This window comes from Propithecus coquereli, unplaced genomic scaffold (assembly GCF_000956105.1).
Source record: "Propithecus coquereli isolate 6110/MARCELLA unplaced genomic scaffold, Pcoq_1.0 Scaffold39, whole genome shotgun sequence".
In the NCBI taxonomy this organism is placed as follows: domain Eukaryota; kingdom Metazoa; phylum Chordata; class Mammalia; order Primates; family Indriidae; genus Propithecus; species Propithecus coquereli.
In genome coordinates this window covers 5,063,966-5,086,006 of record NW_012149618.1, presented here as the reverse complement: position 1 = coordinate 5,086,006, position 22,041 = coordinate 5,063,966, and the positions used below count along the sequence as shown (strand labels likewise).

Genomic DNA, 22,041 nt, shown 5'->3' with positions numbered 1-22,041 from the left:
TCAGCTTGATTTTTGAGGTTCCCTCTTTCTGAGAAGGAGGGGGACACCTCCTTCAGTGTGCCCACATTCTTCCCTTTGGTAGCTACAAAAAAATCCTGGTTTCTACTCATCGTTCTACCAACTGGAACACATCAGAGAAAGGTCTCAGACCAAGGCACAGTTGCTGCTCTCTTATGTGTAAATTGTCACAGGACATGGGATTGGCTTCATCCTAACCCAGACCATACCCCAAAGAGTCTGGAGCAGGACTCTGTGCCAGAGCAAGGTGATTTGACTTTGGGCTGCAAATTTCCAGAGTCTGTGACATCTACTTAAAACTTAGAATTGTCCTTTAATGGGTAGGTCCAGATTGAGCCATTACTGCCAATATTCCCTGGGTAGCATCTCAGGTATTTATCTGTGGCTGCCTCTGCCATCCTGGCTAATGGTCCTTTTAGAGGCCAGAGCATCCAGAAATACTTCCAGGACCCTTACCTGCTCTGGCCAGATACACCGTAACCTGGTACTAGAAATCCCAGCCCACCCCCAACATGTTGCCTTTGCTACAAGAGTGACATAGCAAACACCTGGAACTTACATTTAGCCACTTCCTTGCCCTAGTGTGGACTGTTAGAGTAGGATGAGGCTGGGTCAATATTAATCCCACTTTCCCCACCATACCAGATCAATCCTCCTGAAGCACCACTCCGATGGTGTCACTGTCCTGCTCAAAATATCTGGCTCCCTATTATCCCCAAAATAAAGTTGGAAATCTTCAGCCAGGAACGCAATGCTCTCTATGGTCTATTCCCACCGCCTACCACCCTGGCATTCCTCATTTCCCAGCCTTCTCTCCATGTGTACCACTCTTTAGCCAAACATTTTCTACCTTGATGTCTTTACTCCTCTTCCCCTCAACTTCTGCAAGGTCAGTTCTGCCAACGTATTTTTCTCTCACCATAAGAACTAGCTCAAAGGCCACTCCTTTATGACTCTTCCACCTGAACCCACTGTTTCCTTTCTGGGGCTTCCCAAAGTGCTTTACCTGTATGCGTGTTCTGACTTTATAACCTCTACTTTTACACTTGGTAGACGAGGAGTTCCTTGAAGGCCAGAACTATGTCTGGTTCATGGGTGGTAAAGATATTCATTTCCCCAAGTTCAGACCTGAAGTCTTTAGACAAGTCATTCTGCATCTGATTCCCCAGTCTGCTTCTCTAGGGAAGCAAGAGGACTGTATTAGACGATCTTCCCAATTCTATGTCTTTGGTTCTAATTCCTTTCCTTTTCCCAGTGCCCATGACAAGAACATTTCCCCCATTGTAAATAGGATAATAATATAGATTATTTACTGAGGGCTGTAGAGTACTTTGCATAGGCCCATATGCCATGCTGAAACTTCCCAACAAGCACAGAGGGTTCCCGTTGCTTGTCCCGCTCAGGGACAGTCTTGTGTTCCCTTCATCCTGATTTTAACCGGAAGTCACTTTTACCTATCTGAAGAATATTGCAAATCTCCAATTCCTGGCACAAGAACTTCTTCTCGAAAAATGCTTTGCTTCTGGTAGGAATCCCCCTCTTTCACCATGTTGTTCTTTATTGCAGGCTGCTGGTTCACTTACCTATTTGGTAAACCAAGTTGTCTGTGGAAGACCTTCTAACGCCAGGGATAGCTCAAGAAGTCTGAGCACCCATTAGCTGGTCCCCACTGGGGAAGTTGGGCATTTTGTTGGAATAGGTTTCCATTGAAAAAGGAGCAGCATCTAGTGGTCCAAAACCTCAATGTGGAAGTGCAGCAAATAAAATTGATGCATCAGAGGGAATGCCTGGAACAATAAAATGGTGCTGTGCTTTTACGCTGACAGTAATTCCCATGAATGTCGGTCTCTTCTAGGTCATTTGGCCTGTGCTACTGGAACCCGGGTTGGCTTGCCCTAGAGGGAAACTGCCACTGGCATGGCACCGGTGGGGGCGTCGGGGGATTTGTAGGGCTTTCTTTGTGGAGACCAGTTGCAAATTCACATGACTCATAGACTCAAGAGCTGAAATGGATCTTAAGAGATTATTGAGTTCAGCCAACCCTTCTCACCCCATTTTGTAAAAGAGGAAACTGAAACCTAGGAAAGTTCATGCTTTGCCCAAGATCATTCAAGTAGTAAGCAAAGGAGCAAGAGTCTCTTGAAATAGATGTTTTTATTCCTGTTTTACAGATGAAAAGCTTGAGGCTCAAGGACATAGAGCCAGGACACAGGGAACTGAGGTTAGGACCTTGTTCTGTCTGGTTACAGGGCCTTTGTCCCCAGTCACCATCCATCTGCATCAGGCCATGCTATTTACAAGAAAATCTAGGACAGGAGGAAGAGGGCTGGGTGTGGGCAGAGAAGAAACAGAAAACATCCCTGACTTTGATGCTCTTGGTCTCTAAGTCTGGCCACAGAGCTGCTTCTGGTCCTCTTGCCTGGACACATCTGCAGATGCACTTTCCCTGTCTCTTTCCAGGCTCCTTCCTCCTCCTCAACACCTCAGCAGACTCTAAGCACACCATCCTGAGCCCCTGGATGCGGAGCAGCAGTGAGCGCTGCACGCTGGCCGTCTCTGTGCACAGGCACCTGCAGCCCTCGGGGCGGTACGTCGCCCGGCTGCTGCCCCACAACGAGGCCGGAAGAGAGATCGTCCTGGTGCCCACTCCAGGGAAGCATGGGTAAGTCGTTCCCCATGCCCAGAACTTATTTGATAAAAGGTAATTTGACTTTTGGCTGCAAATTTCCAGAGTCTGTGACATCTACTTAAAATTCACAATTGTCATTTAATGGGTAGGTCCAGATTGAGCCATTACTGCTAATATTCCCTGGGTAGTTTCAGGTATTGATTTGTGGGTCCCTCTGACCACCTGGCTAGTGGTCCTTCCAGAGGCCAGAGGACCAGCTGTCAGAGTGGGCATTTAATGAGTGGGTGTTAAAAATATTCATTTCCCAAAGTTCAGACAGAGCCAAGAAGAAAACAGCCCAAGGGAAGTGTCAAAAGGCCAAAAGTAAAGTAATTTAATATGCTGGAAGCTATGTTTTACCAGCAGAACTTGGGCAGGAAGGGAAAGGACAAAATATTTTGGCCACCCAAGCAGATGCTATGGAAGTATGGGACCCCAGAGCAGAATTAGTCAGGGATACTACACCAATATCAATTTAAAAGAGAGTGGAACAGACCTTTGTCCTAGAAATTCCAAGGTATGGGACAGTGAGATCCTCTAAGCTTTCTGGATACACTTGCTCACTCAGCAATCCCTCAGGCCTCTGCACCAGGGGTCCCCAACCTATGGTGAATTGTGTAATTATTTCATTATATATTACAATGTGATAATAATAGAAATAAAGTACACAATAAATGTAATGCGCTTGAATCATCCTGAACCCATCCTTCCCCATGCCAGTCCGTGGAAAAATTGTCTTCCATGAAAATGGTCCCTGGTGCAAAAAAGGTTGGGGGCCGCTGCTCTATAAGTAGTGACAATGGAAAGCAAACTTAAACTAGGGCATCCCTTGCCTTCCTTTTCCCCATTCCGTAAGTATAGGTGCTCTCCTATGACAGTAGCTTTGAGGGGCCCTGGATCTGCTTACATTATCAATAAGGGTGAGGGCTCCTTCATGACATGTTTATAGGAGCCAAATGTGTGGCTATGCTTAGACTTAGCTTCTCTCTAAGAAAATACCTTTACAGAGGGGACCCACCTGAATGATGACTGTTACCCAACTTCCATCCCCACGGTGTACGGATGAGAGCCAGTAAGGCTGTGGGGCCTCCTTCCCATTCCCCCTACAAAGCCATTTGTATTTAATTGTGCTTAAAAAACTGCAAGCTGCTGCATTCCCAGTAAGATGGACATCTTGGCACCAGGAAGAATGCTCTCCCCATCCCTCATATTCTGTCTTTTTGCCTCTGGAAGCCTCTTCAGGCTGGCTGGGAGGGTCCCAGCCACCAAGTGCCTCTTGTTCTGCTCACCAGGTGTCAGGAGTGTTGGGTGTCTGGGCTGCACACTCTTTGGGAGGAGCTGTCCTCTGGTACCACTCCTCCCTCCAGCACAACCTCCCTTTCCAGCCAGGAGCCCGGGTGGGAAGGCCTCCCGTCTGCGGGTGGGGCTGTGGCGCCATCCTGTAGGCATTTGCCCAACCTGGTGAGCTGCTTATTCTGACTTATGCTCTCAGCACTCCTTCCCACCAGGCCTGGCGGAAACCAGGGAGTGCTGCTTGGGCTGTTGGGGATCTCCCTGAAGGGCAGGCTGAGAATATCCACGAGTGTGGGAGGAGAGGTGCCCGGGGGTTTCAGCTCCTCCTGCCTGGCGGTGCCTGTTTCCCTGGTACCAGACTCTTGGTCTCTGGGCTCCTAAGCAGCATGGCAAGGAAGCAAGTACGCCCTTGGGCATGATTGTCCTCAGGGGCATATAAAGGGTTTTTCCCTCTTTACTTTCCTGTGCTCGTAACTACCAAGTGAATCCCCATTTAACAGATGAGAAAACTGAGGCAGAGAGTTGACATAGGAACGGACTTGTTCCAAACTGAACTCTAGGTCTCCTTTCTCCTCGTTTGTTCTCTCAGAAAAAACTCAGAGAAAAACAGGTGGGTTTGGGAATGAGAAGAGGGAAGATGAAAGAACCTTGTAAAAAAAAAAAAAAAAAGATGATTTAGATTCTTTGGTCCCTCAAGACAGATCAGCTGGGGGGAATGCAATGTTGGTGCCACCGGGGCAGTCTTCCCTCTGTGGGTGGTGAGGACAAGGGGGTGTGGGCAGGCCATGACCATGGCCACAGGTCTCAAGGTCCACTCTGCTGGCCTTAAAAGAACTGCAAGCTGCTGCAAGCTGCACCCTCTTTCCAAGGCGACTCTGCTCTGCCCTCTAGAGGGAGTGAGATTAAGCGGGGCAAATCCAGTGACTTGATGGCTTTGCCTGGGACTGCCCCTCCCCTACGTCTGTCCACAAAGGCTTCGTCTTAGGCTGGAGCTTTGTGCACCTCGGGCAGGAAAATGTTCTCCCCCAGCCCTGGCAGAGCCATTGAGGAGTTTAGTGTGAGCAGGAGTGATTCCAAATTTAATTTAAAGATGCCTGGGCCAGCCTCCCCTCTCCAAGGAGATCAATGTGGTGAGGGTGGAAGGTGGCAGCTGAAGGGGCCATCAATAGACTCCCCAACACGCCGAGGCACTGCTCCCCTGGGTACCTTGGCAAGCTGTAAGACGCCAGGCACCTGCCCAGCAAATGAAAGAGCCCTGGGTGTGTGTATGGAGCTAGTGTCTCAGCCTCAGCATGATGGCCACTGTAGACAGAACAGTTCTTGGGGGCCCAGCCTGTGCATTGTCCCAGCATCCCAGGCCTCTGCCACCTACAGACAGTTACCCCTTCCCCCGTTGTGACAATCAAAAATGTCTCCAGACATTGCCAAATGTCCCCTGAGAGGCAAAATCATCCCCATCGAAAACCACTGAACTAGATGGAACATTTTAGAGCTGGAAGGAACCGTGGGATTTACCTGGTTCAGCCTCCTGGATTTACAGGTGTGGGAACTGAAGCCCAGGAGGGGAAGGGACTTGCTCCGAATCCCATGATGGGCTCCATGCTTGGTGGGCCAGTGCCGCGTCTGCAGTCATGCATCTGCGCCACTCACCGTATTAGGTCCTGGGTTACAAAGGTATGTGAGGCCCAGTCCCTGCACTTGAGTAATAATAATTATTGCTCACACTTATTAATATTTAGCACTTCCTAGACCTACTGGCCATTCGCTGCTGTGCACTTTACGGGCATTTTCTTATTGAACATGCACAATATCACAATGCATCAGGTTACTGTTATTCTCTCCCATTGTACAGATGAGGAAACTCAGTGAGGTCAGACAACCTGCCCGAGGTCACAGGCTGAACAAGGTGGAGAGGGTCAGAACCTGGCCAGCCTGGCTTCAGGCTATTTTCATCCCTTGCTGTAAGAGTTCAACTAGGCCGTGGTAGTGCAGCAGAAATGTTTTTATACTGGGAATTGAAAGCCCTGAATTTAAGTCCTAGTTCACCATTCCATTGACAGATCGATGAGCATTTTTTGAGTACGTCCCATTTGTTAGGACCCTAGAGGTGCTGGCATACAAAACAGCCCCTCCCCCAAGGACACTCCATGAACGAGCTCTCTGGCTTCAGGCAAATCCTATCCCCCCTCAAGCCTCTGTTTCCCATCTGTAAAGTGGGGCTGACATTCCAGCCCTGCCCATATACTGTTGTGGGGTCGATGCAATAAAGGAAGGAAGGGTTTTGCACACTCTGAGCATAACGCCAACATAAGAGGCTGTTATTTAATATCCTAATCTGCTTTGCTCTGCTCAGAGTTGGGGATCACAAAGGATGGAGATTTGTCTGCTCTCTGATTACGGGGTCGTTGCCAGTCTCTAGAATCTTTCAGTTTGAGATATTCAGCAGTTTGCCTCATGGAAAGCTCATCCCTTTTCATGTCAGAGATGACCTCATAGCGGCTCAGAGCAGCGAGGGGGCACGGTGATATCCTAGCCATGTCGACTGTGATGATTACAAGCGGGGCTGGCTCACTCTCATAACAGAAGATGGTGGTTTGGGGACCTCTGTTTGGAAAACAGCATTCGTTGTTTGTAGTGACAAGGCAGGAAGTTGTAATAATAAAGTCGGCTGGGGAGAGCCTGACTCAGAGGAGTGGGCTGAGGAGTGACAAGGCAGACGCCGCTGGGTCCCCCGGAAACCACTGAGTCGTGAGCACATGGTGCGGCTGTTGTGCTGTCCTGCGGGAGCAGCCGCCCGCTTGCAAGCGCTCAGAGGCAGGAAAAAGGCGGTCGGGGGATCACAGCAGCTGCTCCCTTCCTGGTCGCCTGGAAAGCAGCAGAGTGTGTGAGGTCTAATGAATCACAGAGCCTGAGCGGCCGCGTCTGCCAGTCAGCCTGGCTTTGGCAGGGGTCTCTCAGGGGACAGACGGATTAGCTGGCCTGCTCATCCACCTGGCCAGAATGACCACAGAAGCAAGGAAGCAGAGAAACCAGGGCTGTCAAACAGCCCAGGCCCGCTAGCCACTGAATCAAATAGGCTTTGGACATCTTAGCTAGAAATTAGTGGCCACAAAGTCCCCATGGGCTGAATGAATATGATACCCATTGCGTGTGATGAGTTGGGAAATGACATAAGGAAAATGGCTCTCATTGTGCCTGATGGTAGTAGGTACTTAATAAACATTAGATCTTTCTCAGTTCGTACATTCACTGAACAGCCATGGACTGAGCGCCTCTCATTTAGTAGGCGCCAAAGATGGCACAGCTGAGGACGACAAGGTCAAGGTCATGGCTTTCGAGGAACATCTAGTTCAGTAAGGAAGACACAAGCAAAATAGCAACAGCACACACCTCTGTAGATGTCTTTGAATTGATACTAAAGACTAAGATGGCCAGCGGCAGGGCCAGGGCGGGCAGCCAGGGCCTGCTTCTGCCTAGTGGGCCACCCACCGCACCACCCTGCCTTTCTGCTGCCTTTCAGAAAGATCGATCCAGAAGCAACTGGCTGTGTGGAACCAGTGCCCTCCTGGACACAGGGACACAAGCTTAAGGGTCCATGGTGTTTCGGGCCGTAGGAAAAACTCCCCAGGCTCCTGCCCAGAGAAGTCTGTCTCATGTCTCATTTCCCCTCCAAGCACGCAGCTTTCTCCTGCAGGCGCGGGTGTCTGGGGACTCTATTATGTGTGACCAGAACTACACAGTGTGTGGAGGGAAGAATTGGGCCCTGAGGGGATAGAAGTTGCCAATCGTCTGAATTACTAATACTTGAAAAGAAATTGTATAGCTAAAGGATTTGGTGATACTCAGGCTTGAGCCAAGATAAGCTACCAGGGGCATTTCAAAGTGCAAACAAGCCTCATTCCAGAGGGTGGTAGAGAACTGAAATTCTCCTTGGCGAAAAGCCTCACCTTTCTGCAGGCCCTTAACCCCTAGACCCAGAGGATACTTGAGTTTATCTCCCCGCCCCCCACCCATCGGTTTCCCGATGGGAAAGCTGGAGCCTAGAGGGATGACGTGATGTGATCAAGGTCAAACTGCAGGCTCGTGGCAAAGCCAGGGCTCGTCTCCACGATGGCACTCCGGAGCCCGCCAGTGCCCTCTCCTGTGTGTCTCCCTGCTACACAGCCGGGAGACCACGTAGCAGCATCAGGAAACCCTCAAACCCACTGCCCTTAGATTAAAACCTGCAACTGCACTCCCCTAGTGGAGAACACCCGGTGTCCGTGCTGGGTAGCCACACAGCTGCCACGCTTGGTTAAGGCAGTCACTTCTGACCAAAGATTCCAGCTTTAAAACCAGTAACCATCCTAATAGGAGATGTGCCAAAGTAATTTAACTCCAGGGGATATTGATTTGTGCCCATCGGGAGGTGCGGTTTCAGGCCTGATTCCACCACTATTGGCAGCACGGTTATGAACAACCACAGCCCTTCCCAGCCTCAGCCTCTCAGCTTCTACCACAGAGATGGTGGCTGCACTCTGCTCCCCTCTGCAGCCCCTGCAATGCCAGCGGGCCGGTCTCCAGATGCCACCCAGGACGGGGGCAGCAGGAAATAGTTCTCCTCACCCCAGACTCCTGCTCTTTGGGCCTTCCTGGTTTGGCACAGAGGACCATTACTCCCTACTGATCCACAGACACTTTCTACTGCTAATGCGCAGAACCCTGAATGTTCTCGTAAAAAGACAGGAGAGATGGTCAGGGGAGGGCACATGTAGAAAGATGCCACAAGGCATTTGCTGCTGAAAGGAAACCTGATTGCTTTCCCCAGGCTGTGCTGGGTTGAACTTCAGTGGGCTCAGGGCAACGTGGTACGTCTTGCCAGCTTGGGAAATCAGAGCCTGTGGCATTCAGCATCCACAGCCAAAAGTTCTCCTCGAATCCTGCCTGCGTGATGAACGGGGATCTGGAATAAAAAAGGTGATCATTTATTGAAATTGATGCCCTCGAGTGGCAGTGTCACAATGATTTAATTTCAGGCCTACGTTTTCCTCGCTTTCAAAGTCACTCATAGTGTCAGCTTCTCTCTTTTTCCCCTTGGTCTGAATAACACACTAATAAATATACAATAAGGGCTTTAATGTCTGGGTGATTTACACTAAAAAGAGAGAGCCATTCAAAGGCTTTAAAGATAATTTTTAAAAGCCTTAAAATGCACACCTAAGCCTGTCAGGGGTATATTTCCTGGCTACCTTGGTACAGGACACTTGTGTAGCTCAGTGTTCTCTGGGTACAGGGTGGCCATAAGACTCGGGATCTAAGTGTTCCTGGAGGTAACAACCCCCAACACACAGTAGGAGCTTGGGCGGGTCTCTGAATCTCTGCGAGCCTCAGCTGTGTAAAAGGGTAACAATTGTGCCGCTTCATAGGGCTGTCTTGGATTTAAATTAGATAATGTGCAGAGCAGATGCTAATAGTCCCCTCCCCTGCCTCCCAGCTGTCCCTCTAAAGGGTCCAGGGCCACCCTTCTTCCAGGCTGCCCAGGACTGTGGGGGAGTGGGCAGAGGAGAGCCAGGGTTAGAGATTTCACACCCTCGTTCTCAGAGTGACCACGTGTGTTCTCTAAGTTGGACCCCAAAGTACCAATTCCTGTGTTTACCATATTCCTCACCCCTTTGAGTAGTAACATTAAAGCAGTTACTAAAATGCAAGTCCTCTCTGGAGGAACTGGACTTTCAGCCATCACCATGGTAGGTCTCAAGCTTTGGTGGCACAAATTAGAACTGCACATTTAACATTCATGCAACTGAGTGCCATCCCGAGCCGTTCTGCTATTATTCATCTTGCGGTAGGTGGTGAACATACGTATTTTTAGAAAGCCTCACAGGTGTTCTGGTATGTATCAAAATCAAGAATCAAGGCTAACATCTCAGCTTGAATTGGTTGATCACATAAGCAGGTAGCTTTGCATAACCATTTACTAAGCACTAAGAAGAAACATGAAAAAACTTACAGACATGAGATGGACTTGTGTGCAGGGTGGAGGGTCATTTCTCCCCCACTCATGAGTGGACAGGTCAGTGGCAAGGCTCCCAACCCTGGCCCAGTCCTGCCCGTGCAGCCCCTAAGCTGGAGCAGCTGGGGCGTAGCCAAGACCATGAACGTGACTGGCCTCCGCAGGGGGGTATATGCACAACACATCTGTTATTCTCTCTCCGGAACGACTGTGGCTTTCAAAGCCAAGGGGGACTGAGAAGAATACAGAGTGGTCTAGAGAGAAGCCAGACCTTTTAGAGTCAGAGGGAATCTCTATCCCATTCTTCCATCCACCTATCCATTCATCCATCCATATATCCTCCCATCCATCCATCCAGCCATCCATCCACCCTCTTTGTACTTGAGAATGTTGCACACTGACTCTCATCTAGGTCAACAACAAAGCCAAGTCTTCCTTTTTGTTCTCAGGAGTCGGATACTACGTTGTTACTATTCATGGCAAATGTCTGTATAGTGCGCGTTCAGTTTACCAGGTGCCTCAACACCCATCAACTTATTTCATGTTTTACTACAATCTGTGCCATACATATTATTCTCCTCCTCTTACCAACAGGTAAACTGAATCTCAGAGAGGTTCAGGGAAACACATGTCTTCCCCATCTCTTTTCTCGTGTTGTTTCCCCAAGAAGGCCTTGCAGTTGAACCCTGGCATCATGTCTGGCTCTGAGGAAAATAAGGGCTGTCAAGTCCTTCTCAAGAGGATGACTCTAATCTTTGGTCATCTCATTCTGGGCCACAAGCCTTGAAGATGGAGACCTAGGGTTATTCGCCTTTTTCTTCCCTGCGACACCTGACACAGTGCCTAGCACATGGCAGGTGTTGTGTGTTAGGTGGATGATACTAGATCAATTTAAAGCTGTTCTGGCCAGGTGGCTCACGCCTGTAATCCTAGCACTCTGGGAGGCTGAGGCGGGAGGATTGCTGGAGCTCAGGAGTTCAAGACCAGCCTGAGCAAAAGCGAGACCCTGTCTCTACTAAAGATAGAAAAATTAGCCAGGCATTGTGGCACACACACCTGCAGTACCAGCTACTCAGGAGGCTGAGGCAGAAGGATTGCTGATCCCAGGAGTTTGAGGTTGCAGTGAGCTACGATGATGCCACTGCACACTACCCAGGGCGACAGAGTGAGACTCTGTCTCAAAATAAAAATAAAAATAAAGCAGTTCTATGACACAACTCTTCTTAAGCCTAAACTCTAGGTGTAAAACTTAAAACCCAGTCTGAGATCACAGAAGAGTCTCCAGTTGACAGAAAAAGGAAAGGTATTTTCTCCCTGCCCTCCACCCATGCCCAGGGATAGATGTATGATCCTCCCCGGGGCTCAGGAAGCAACTGTCAAAGTGCACCTCAACTGTGAAGGTTGCCACTAAGTACAAAGGACAATTCCTTTCCTGGCAGGTACAACTTTTACTCACGATTGCTTTCATTGATGGGCATTAAAAAAAAAAAAAAAAAGAAAAGACCATCAGCTTCTGCCAGTTTTGACCTTCAAGATTTGACAGCCGAAGTCTTGTAGTAGGGCTCTTTTGAGCTGGTTGCTTTCTTTTTCCCACTCTGCCCCGGATATTTGATGGATTAAACACCTGAGCACCTGGAAGATGAGAGAGTTGTGAATGCCTATAACCCCGTGGCTTGGCAGAATGGCATCTTGGCTAATCTCATAGTGAAAAATATATGCTATATACAAAGAGAAGTCAAAATGCATAGAAACAGTCGCTTTTCTTCTCAGAAGTGTTTATGGAGCCTCGGCATTTCCCAGCGGGGAGGGAGACAGTAAAAACAGGTGGAGGCATTTAGGTGCTGTCAAGAAATTCATTCATTTATTCACGTATGCATTCTATCAACAAACATTTATGATCTTACTCGGTCCCAGGCGCTGGCTGGACTCTGGTGGGTCATGCTGCCTTCAAGGGACTCAAACAAGGTTTAGAGTCGGACAACAGGCAATGAGATGCTGTAGGGAAAGGGGTGTACTGGGTGTTGTCACAGGTGCTTCAGGAGTGCGGGTGGCTATCAGGCAAGGTGGCCCTGAGGAGAGAACTTGAGCTGGTTTTGCAGGGGAGGAGAGTGGGTCAGGTGGACAATGAGAGGAAGACATCCCACACCGAGAGCACGTGTGCAAAGGACAGCCTGAGGATATAGGTGATGAGCTGTGGCCATGTGGTCCTCTGGGTTTGTCACTCCCCCATCCCCATCCCCTATCAGCCCCTCTAAGTGCTCACAGTCTTGTGCATATGTGGTTTGTGTGGCAACAAAGCCCATCCCCTTCCCACAAAGGCAGTCTCCAAACAGTGAGCTGTCCCCAGAGCCCGCCATCCCACCACCTCTTCTTGTAGCAAATGTCCTGCTACAAATGCTCAAAAGACCTCCCCCTGTGTCCAGGCACTTTCCTCACTGTCTCTTTCTCTTGGGTAGTATCTTCTTCCCTACGAGGACTCCAAGTGCCAGGACAATCCGTGTAGGCGATTATTTTTCACCCCAGCACGGTGGGTTCCAGTGTCCAAAGCCGGGCCTCCAGGGTTGCCTGTTGTTCCCTCCCACTTGGCAAGAAGAGTAGCTGAGGTGGGTTGTTCCTCGTGGATGGGCCTTAACCCCTTTTCCCCGACAGGGACCCTCACAAGTTCTTCAGCACCTGGTACAATGTCCCCTTCTCTGAGAAGGCCTTTAGGTTTTCCTGCATGGCACTGGCCGTACAGTCACCAGCCTGTCTCTCCCCACAGTCGATAGGGACCCATGTGCTCTCCCTATTGGCTCCTACAGGCAGGCAGGAACAGAGAAAGGATGAGGCTGCTGGCCGGCCAGGTCCTGGCCTGCTGGATAGGGACTCACCTCCCTCCGGTCATTCCCCTTAATCTGTGTAATAATAATGAGGAGGAGAGAGAGGAAGAGTCACTGGTGCCTACTCTCTGGTTCCAGATATTGTTCTAAGTGCTTTGTTTCTAAATACATCTTAATATTATGGCCACCACCATTTGGTGAGGGAGGCACTGGGATTATCTCTTTCCTGTGAGGAGGCAAAGGCTCAGTGAAGTCAGGTAACCTGCCCAGGGTCACACAGCTCGTAAGGAGCAGACTATGTCCGAGCCCAGCCAGCCCAGCTCCACAGCCCATGCTCCCAACCACTGCCCTGCAGGCCTCCCTATTACCAGCTGACAAGAATAAACCGTTATTTATTTATCATTATTAGCCATTATTTATTCTTGCTAAATATCCAGCAGCATGTTTTCTATTGAGTACGTGCAATCCTCCCCACCCAAAGTAAAGCACAAAATCCCAAGTCCTTGTCCCGCAGAAGCAGCCATTCCGGGGAGCAGGTCGTGCTGAGACCTGCGCCCGGCCCTTCGGAAGGTCCTGGAGAGTCCACCTGGGGAAGCTGGCCTCTGCCCTCTGTCTCCTGAAGCGCCAGCCCAACCCAGTCTCCCTCGCCTCAGGAACCAAGTGTGTCTGTGGTGAGGAGACAGGATCAGGAGATGGGGGCACCAACTCTTGCAGTTGCAAGGAAAACGTCCAGGCCACAGGTGGTGATGGCCAAGGGAGGAGAACGCCCGCCATCTGCTCGGTAACCCGGTTCCATGCTCACTCACTCCAGCCTCAGCCTAACCCGCCCCGTCTGGTTCCCTGGCCTGCTTCTGAGTCCGCTGTTTCCCCTTTGTTGTCTATGGTGCCACACGCAGGCACCTAGCTAACTCCTGGCTTTTACAGAAATGCATTCTTTTACGGTTCAGAGCCTTAGTTAAGAGCCACAGCAGCCCTGGGATTTCGAACCTAAAAGGCTTCACAGTCCACAGGCGGGTTTGGTGCAATGTCTATTCCTGAGAATATCTTACAACACTCAGCGCAAGGGACGAGTGTTCCTACTGCTTTCAAATTACAATTGTCCTCCCCTCCACCGGATGAGTCTCCTGGTGCTGAGAAAAAGGAGGATGTGTGGGGAAGGCCACTGAGAACAGGCTGAGCCCCGGGGCGGAGGGTGTTTCTCGAGACCACTCACCCACGGGTGCCAGGTTACCTGAAGACCTGGGTCTGCTCCACCCGGCAGGGCAGCTTAGCGCAAATGGCAGGTGCATGGGGGAAGTCCAAGGACAGAGCTGCGGGCTGTGCTGCTCCAGTTGGGCCCTGCTGCTAGAAGGGTGTAAGGGAGAAGCCGCCACCAAATTGGTGTTCTGTGTTGATTGTCAATTCTGTTGAATGTTCCTTGAGTCCTTGAGAGTGATAATCTCAGTGACTCTTCCTGGGCATTAGGAAGCCCCCAAGTGGAGCAAATCAAGACCTCGATGAGAGAACCAGCAGGTAGATATTGCAGGCTGTTCATCTTCTGCTTGGGATCCTTCAGAGGATCCCTGGCAAACCCAGCACCCAGCCTGAGTCCCTATTAGCAGCGCATTCGAGGCCCCAGATTGAGCCTCACCACTCTTGAGCTCAGCTTACCCCTTCTTTGGACCCATAGCTCATTCATGTCCAACTACTCACAGTTGCTCCAAGTGAAGCAAGCCACTTCATGCCCTGTGCCTTCCCCCACCTCACTGACCATCAAGAACAACCCTTCTCCTCCTTCCAGAAGGAGTCTCTTAGCTCCTCTTCCACAAGGCCTTTCCTGAGACCCCAGACCCACTCGGAGCAGAGTCGATTCCACCATCCTTGCACCTGTTACCTGCTCCACATATCTGTTCGCACCCCTCCGGCACCAGACCACGTTCATACCTTTACACGTTGTTCTCACCACTTAGACTCCCTGAGAGTAGGATGGCCACTATTTGTCATTTTATCCCTAGTGCCTAGCACAACACTGGATTCACAGTACGCATTCAAGAAATGCTTATTAAATGAACAAATCCCCAAATTAATTGGACTAGAAACTCTTTGAAAATTTGAGACATGGTTTTAAGAAAATAATACATCCAGAAAGCTCTTGACCAAAAAATTCCATCTCCAGCCTCCACACCAACTCACTTCCTTCTGCCCAAGCCCAGACAGAACCACTGCCCTCAGCCTGGGGCATCTCCCTCTGTGGCCCCAACCATCCCACACTGCTGAGCTCGTGCTGGCCTCCGTGAGCCCTGGACATGAGATGGTGCCCATGTTCTCCGACGGCCTCTCTGTGCTCCTGTTAGTTCCTCCAATGTTCTGGGTTGTTTCCTGTGCATTTCCTATTCTTCCGCTTAAGACTTCTATGTGGTATTTTTCCAATTCCTCCCTCTCCTTAGTGCACTTGTCTTTACATCACCACTTAACCACTCTGACTCCCACTGAGTTTTTACCTTTTCAGACAACCCAGGATGAATTCCAATTGGCTTCTCTCCAACTGCTCCTTAAACATTCCCTCCCTGGTTTTGTTTTTCTCTCCCAAGACTAAAATCCCTCTGTGACTACATGAGATTCTAATCAGCATTCTACTGGATGTTTACCTGCAGGCCTCAGAGCAACTCTCCTGTCTGGAGATTTCCAGCCTTATTCTCACTGGCCACTTGCCTTCCCTGGGGAGCCTGCTAGCGCCCGTTAGCTCATCCTCTCAATAGCCCCAGACAACTTCCATTTCTGTAAATTCTCACTTTGTCCACTTTCTTGATTAACCCTCTGCCACCTTATCTAACTTAAGGATGGTCTCTGGGGTTTGGGGAGCTGGGGGCCATGGGTTCATTGTGTATGGAAAGTGAGCCAGGAAGTTTAGTGGTTGGCAAAGTCAGAGTTCAGATGAAGTACAAGCTCCTGTGTTCACCGTATGTCCATGGTCCTTGTTCCTTGGACTTCTGTTGCTGCCTCTCTAAGTTCTGATTTGCACATGACTATGTATGGGTTAAACGTATAATCCAGCCAGCAGAATTTGAATCATAGCATCATGAAGCAAAAACAAACAAACAAAAAAACCTTAAAATAATTGAATTCAACCACTTTTCCCCACCCTACACCAGTACAAGAGCCTCTTCCAAAGCTCATCTGTCTTTGACTTTCCCGGCTCCAGCCTGCCGGATGCTCACCATCTTGCAGAACACATCACCCCATTGTAAGGCAGCTTTGGCTCCTAGGAAGAGCTTGCTAATGGCCCCTTGATTTTGTAACCTTAGAAAGTTATTGAATGTCTCTCAAAGTTATTCAATATCTCCAAAAGTTATTTGGTTATTAATAGTTATTCAAAGCCTCTGATGTCTCATCCACAAAATGGGAATGGTAATACCTGCCTGCCTTGTGAGATCTTTGTGAAGATAAGGCTTTTTAAACAATGATAGCCAATGTGCATTGAGTGTTTACCATGTTCCTAATACTCAGGCATACAATTGCATTTAATACCACCATTTCCCTGTGAAGTAGTATAATGCTGATGCATACAGAGCACCTGGAATAATTTGAGTCCCCAAGATATAGTAGTTCCTTCTATTTCACCATTGTCTGGTTGATCCTCTGTTTGTCCTCTGGAGTCATATAGTACAAGCCAACTTTCTCCTAACAAGGCAGTTTCTCATCCCTTTGAGGATAGTTTTCTTGGCTCTTAACTGTTTTTCCAGGCTAAATGATTTTACTTTCTTCTACAGCATATTTTCCAAAGCCGTGTTCTTCAGATGTGATCTTACCAGCAAAGGGGTCAGGAGGCCTGTTCCTTTGTGATCTGGAACCTCCACCCACTGAGGCAGCTTAGGCTTGGCTCGCTCATTCACTAGCTGCATTCTACATCTTGAACCCCAGCCACTGGAGTTGACACCATTAGGAACCACGGAGGCTGCTGCCGTATTTCACTGAAACTATTTCTTAGACTCTTTGCATCTTTTCTTCCTGATGAAGAATTCTCAAGTTTGTCTTGCTGGCAGAGAAAGCCTTTCTCATTTGCTACTGACATTCCCCAAACCGTCTGATTCAAAAAGAAATTTAATTCTGGCCCCAGCTTTCACATCGTCTTGCTTTGTTTGTCATCCCTCTCGCTCTCCAGCTTTGCCCCTTTGTTCCCCTAATTGCCAGAGACGTTTTTATACTGAGTAAATTGCATCAGGCCCACTGCAAAATGAATCAATTTGGGAGGAGTATGAGCTGCACTGTTGTCTTAAGTGTGCATTAACATTTAGATGCGTTAGTTAAAGCGGGCCTGGGGTTAGTGCCAGAGAGACAGGCTCATGACTATTCTGACTCATTCCCTGCCGCTGGACTGCACAGAAGGGGCCTGGGGGGGCCCTGCAGCCCCTCCCAAGCCTGTTGTATTCTCCTTCCGTCTAGGGAGGCCTTGAAGTAGGTGAGATCTTAAACTAGGTGAGATGTTTCAAGAAGCTCACATTTGGGAAGTTGATGGACAAACTAAGTCTGACTTGTTGATCTCAGAAGAGAACAAAGGCAGGTGAGGGAGGAAACAGAGAGGAGAGGTTCCTTTTCTCTCTCATCATACATCACACGCACACCTGACATCTAGGTTTAAGCACAAATCACATGGCCAGAAGTCTTTGGAGGTAAAATAAACCATGCACAAAGAAACAAAAGATGCCAGCCAACTCTGTAGTTTAAGAATTAAACAATATTCAGGAACTGGTGAAAAGCGAAGCTGCAATCCAGATGATCATGTGGTGATTGGATGAGCTAATTCTTTTATCAGGAGAGTCAGATAATATCAGATAATATCTCCATTAGTAGCAGAAGGTTTAAAAATTGGAATGAGTGGCAACACCAGGACAATAGCCTGATTAATGCTTTTTCAATCACCTGGGCTCATGGCCTAAACTGGTAATGGACTCCATCCATCAAAAAATTATTCTATCTGGCACCCTGGTTTCTGAAGAAATCTGGACGTCTTCATAGAGAATTGGTTAAATGATTTAATGTATATGAAAGCTCTTAGCACAATGCCTCAGTAAAAGCTGGTTGAATCTATTCAGTCTGTTTTAATATATGTTCAGAGATATAATGATCCATTAGATACACAAGAGAAATAAAATATCAGTTGTATAACGAAGGTCCCGAAGCTCTGAGATGTTCAATTATCAGCATCGTAAGGGTGGCATCTTCTCCAGGAGATCAGCCTGGGCCCCCATCCCTGAGAGTCCCTCCTCTCTGTGCCCCTAAGGCCTTTTGTATGTAACAGCCCCAGTCCCATGGAAACTCACCAGCCATGTCCGCTTCTGTCCATTTTTCCCACTAGAGCCTCAACTTCATCAAATCATACACTGTGCTTTCATTTTGGTGTCCCCAAAATCCAAAACAGTACCTGACACAGAAGAGGTATTTAATAAATGTTTGGTGACTGAATAATATTTCCCAATTAGAACTCAAAAGTAGTGTCATGCTTATTTGTGAGTTGAAGTGGATGATGACAAGGTAGCTGATGCGTTTTGTGCCAGGCAGCCTAAAGCAGTGGGATCCCTGACCGAAGAGAGAAAACAACTCGTACTCACTGCTAACCCAGCTCATTGCTTGCAGATAACAACCGCTACCACTTCTATAGCACTGACTACATGCCAGACAGTGTTCTAAATGCCTTTACCTATCTTTACCCACATAATCCTCACAACAGTCCTGCAAGGAGACCTTAGTATCCCCATTTCCCAGATGAAGAGACTGAACTTGCTCATAGTCACACAACCAGTAATGAACAGGGCTGGGATTTGAGCCCACAGGGACCACTGCACCCTATGACATGACCTCTCCTTTCCTCCTCCCCACCACCAGTCAGGTGGACATGTCAGGTGGACAGGAGCAAATACCAGTCAGAAGAGACTGTCTGCTCTACATGTCCCCCATGAGACAGCATCTCCACTGCCTACCAGTGGGCCCTCTTAGTTCAGCTACCACTGGGACCTAGGAGGGAGGATCCTATGCAAAGCCTCACCATGTATGGTATCCATGTGAGAAAACTGAGAGAAGAACCTTTGCCAGTAGGAGAGATGATTGATCCCTGCCCAGCGCCTCGTCCTGACAGCAGGTGTGGGAACCAGGAGGTAGAATCTGAGCTACACTCCAAACAAATCCCCAGGGTGCACTTAGTAGAGGAGTGGTTTCATTCTGTTCACAGGTGAAACTGAGCAGCAAACCACTAAGAGGAGGGACGTGCACATAACGTACTGCTAGGTGAACCAAGGCAAGCTGGGAATGCCTAATCCGCGTGCGTCCCACTGCTGTGCAGAAGCTGACACTGCACGCGGGCCCTGCCTCAGCTCTCCCAGCCGAGCCCTCACTGGGGTCTCTGGACCCGATATCTTCTCAGCCCCACCCACCCAGTCTTGAATTGGCCTTTCTCAGCCGTGTGAACAGGATTTCCAAAAGCTCCAAAAGAAAAGTGAAAAAATCTCCCTCTTTTCCAATTGCCTATGAAAATATCTTCCTCTAATCGAAATTTCCCCTCTTGCCTGTGCCTTTTGATGCCTGCACTTAATTGTCTTTTAAACAAGAAGCTGCTGTAATCAGAGAATTCAAAGTTACATCTGCATCTTTTATGCTGAAACTATTCTGCCATATGTTTCTAAAGCTGGTTGCAGGTTGATTTGATGAGAGCGATGGAAGCCTCGCTGTAATTGGTAGTCTGCCTCATGACTGGGGAAAGAAAATTGTTTATTGATTCCCAATTCATAAGGAAAATCCACAAATGTGTTTCCCACAACCACATGATTCCACTTTGGTCCCCATGTCTTGGCAGGGTCTTACCCCATGGACCCCCACCCCCTTCTCATCCCACCCAGGGTTGCCCTTCTCTTTGTCTTCATGCACTCACTCCATTCATTCATTCAAGAAATTTTTGAGGAAATCAGGGAAAATGTGCATTGGGGCCTGAAAGAGAAGAGAGGACTGGCTGGAGAGAAGGCTGGGGGGAAAGATAAGTGGATGACTGAGCAGGAATATTTGGGATCATTATCTTTCCCTCTAGAGCCAAGGAAAGCTGATGTAGAGTTCAAGGGTAGGACTGAGAGTGAATTGGAGGTAGGGGTGGGTATGGAGACCCCAGACCTTCACAGCAGCCCAAGGGGAAGGGAGAGAGTGAGGTACACAGAGAAGTGAACCAACTTGCAGATGCACAAGTTGCAGTGGACGGGATTCATGATGGATCAGATACCGGTGGGAGAGAGAGGGAGGTATTTGTAGCTTGACCAGTTGGGTGACTGGGGCCATTAACTAGAGCAGGCAAACATAAAGGAGGCACAAGTATGGGGAGGAAAGTAAAGAGTTGAGTTTGGAGATGTTGAGTTTTTAGAAACTTGTAAATATCCAAGCAGATATACAGTGGACACAAGGGTTTGTAGCTTGGAGGAAAGTTCTGGGCTCGAGAAAAATACCTAGGAGTTATTGGCATGGTCTTCGAGCTGTGGGAGTATATTATTAATAAAATGTCTAGGACATTAACTGATAATGAATCATAAACCTAAACATTAAAACTATAAAATTTCTAACAGAAACACATAAGATAAAATCTTTGCAAACTTGAGTAAGCAAAGTTTTCTTAGCACACAAAAAGCATAAACTATAAAACAAAATGCTGATCAATAGGAATTTATCAAAATTTAAAACTTTTGCTCTTCAAAAGATTCTATTTTAAAAATGAAAATGCAAGCCACAGTGTGGGAGAAAATATTTGCTATACACATATCTGATAAAGAACTTGTACTCACCCAATTGAGAAATGAGACAAAAGATTTCAATAGACACTGCATAAAAGAAGATATATAAATGGCCATTAAACACATGAAAAGATGCTCCACATTACTAGTCATCAGGAAAATTGGAATTGCTAAAATTAGAAAGACGAACCACACCAAGTGTTGAAGATATAAAGGAACTAGAACTCTCATATACTGCTGGTGAGAGTGTAAAATGGTATAACCACTTCGGAAAGCATTCTTTAAAAATTAGACATATGCCTGTCACACAACCCAGCCATCCCATTCCTAGTCTGGATATTTACCCAAGAGAATAAAAACATATGTCCACACAAAACCTTACGCATTAAAATTAATAGAAGCTTTATTCACAATAGTCCAAAACTGGAAATGACTCAAATGTCCATCAATAAGAGAATGGATAGAGAAATTGTGGTTTATCTATACTATGGAACACTATGCAGCAATAAAAACAAATGAACTACTGATGTATACAACAACATAGATGAATCTCAAAATCATTATGCTGAGAGAAAGAAGCCAGACACAAAGACCACCTAGTGCATGATTCCATTTATATATAATTCTAGAAAATGCAAACTAATCTGCTAATCTACTGTGACAGAAAGCAGGGAAGTAGTTGCCTGGGGAATAGGGCAGGATTGACTGCAAACAGGCGAGGTAACTTTTTTGGAAGCTGGAGAAGGGATTGGCAATGATGGACATTTTCTATATTTTGAGTGTGGTTGTTGTTTCCTGGTGTAACAACTATTTCAAATTCATCCACTTGTACACTTTAAATGGTTGCTGTTTATTGCACATAAATTATACCTCAGTAAAGTTGATTTTTAAAAAATACCTAGAATAGAGTGGGAAGATGAAAGAGCTGAGAGTAAAATTAGTGGAAAGGAGGTGAGGAAGTGATCTGTGCCTATAAGGCTGAGTGCATTGAGTTTAAATGTGAAGGGCTAGTGAGAGATAAGGTGGTGAGCAGAGAGGTAGAGGACCAAAGCCCACGTGTTTGCACCTTAGCTATCCTTTGTCTGACTGGCACAGCTCGGATACAGCTGGACAAGATGGAGCTGGTACTCCTGGGCCCTGACTTGTGAATCCTCTCCCTCATGAAGACTTTCCAGGAGACTTCAACTCAATCTGTTCACTCTGTAAAACTAGGCTACAAAATAACTCTCTAGCATCCCACCTGATCAGATAATGCCTGGAAGTTGCCACACTGTGCTCTTTGTTTCCTTAGTCTATCCACATCCAATGCTGTCTTTGTTTACAAATTGTTTTGTGAAGGTGTTTCTGATTTCCCCTAAGAGACTGTTCTTTCACTACTAGCTATTGATTTTTTACTATAAACTAAACACATTACAAATATTGTACATATGGAACATACTTTGTAACAACCTATGAAGTAAATATTATTACCTTCCACTTACGACAAAGAAAACTAAGATTGAGGAAAAT

At 47.7% G+C, this 22,041-nt stretch overlaps 1 protein-coding gene across 1 annotated transcript in view; it reads left to right on the top strand.

Moving 5' to 3' along the window:
- ALK (anaplastic lymphoma receptor tyrosine kinase) overlaps positions 1-22,041 on the top strand; it is a 702,002-nt gene that overhangs the window by 361,222 nt on the left and 318,739 nt on the right. The window contains exons 4-6 of the mRNA XM_012652436.1: positions 2,479-2,680; positions 9,978-9,994; positions 19,062-19,085. Of these exons, the coding sequence (XP_012507890.1) occupies positions 2,479-2,680; positions 9,978-9,994; positions 19,062-19,085 (243 nt within the window). The remainder of the gene's footprint in view (positions 1-2,478; positions 2,681-9,977; positions 9,995-19,061; positions 19,086-22,041) is intronic.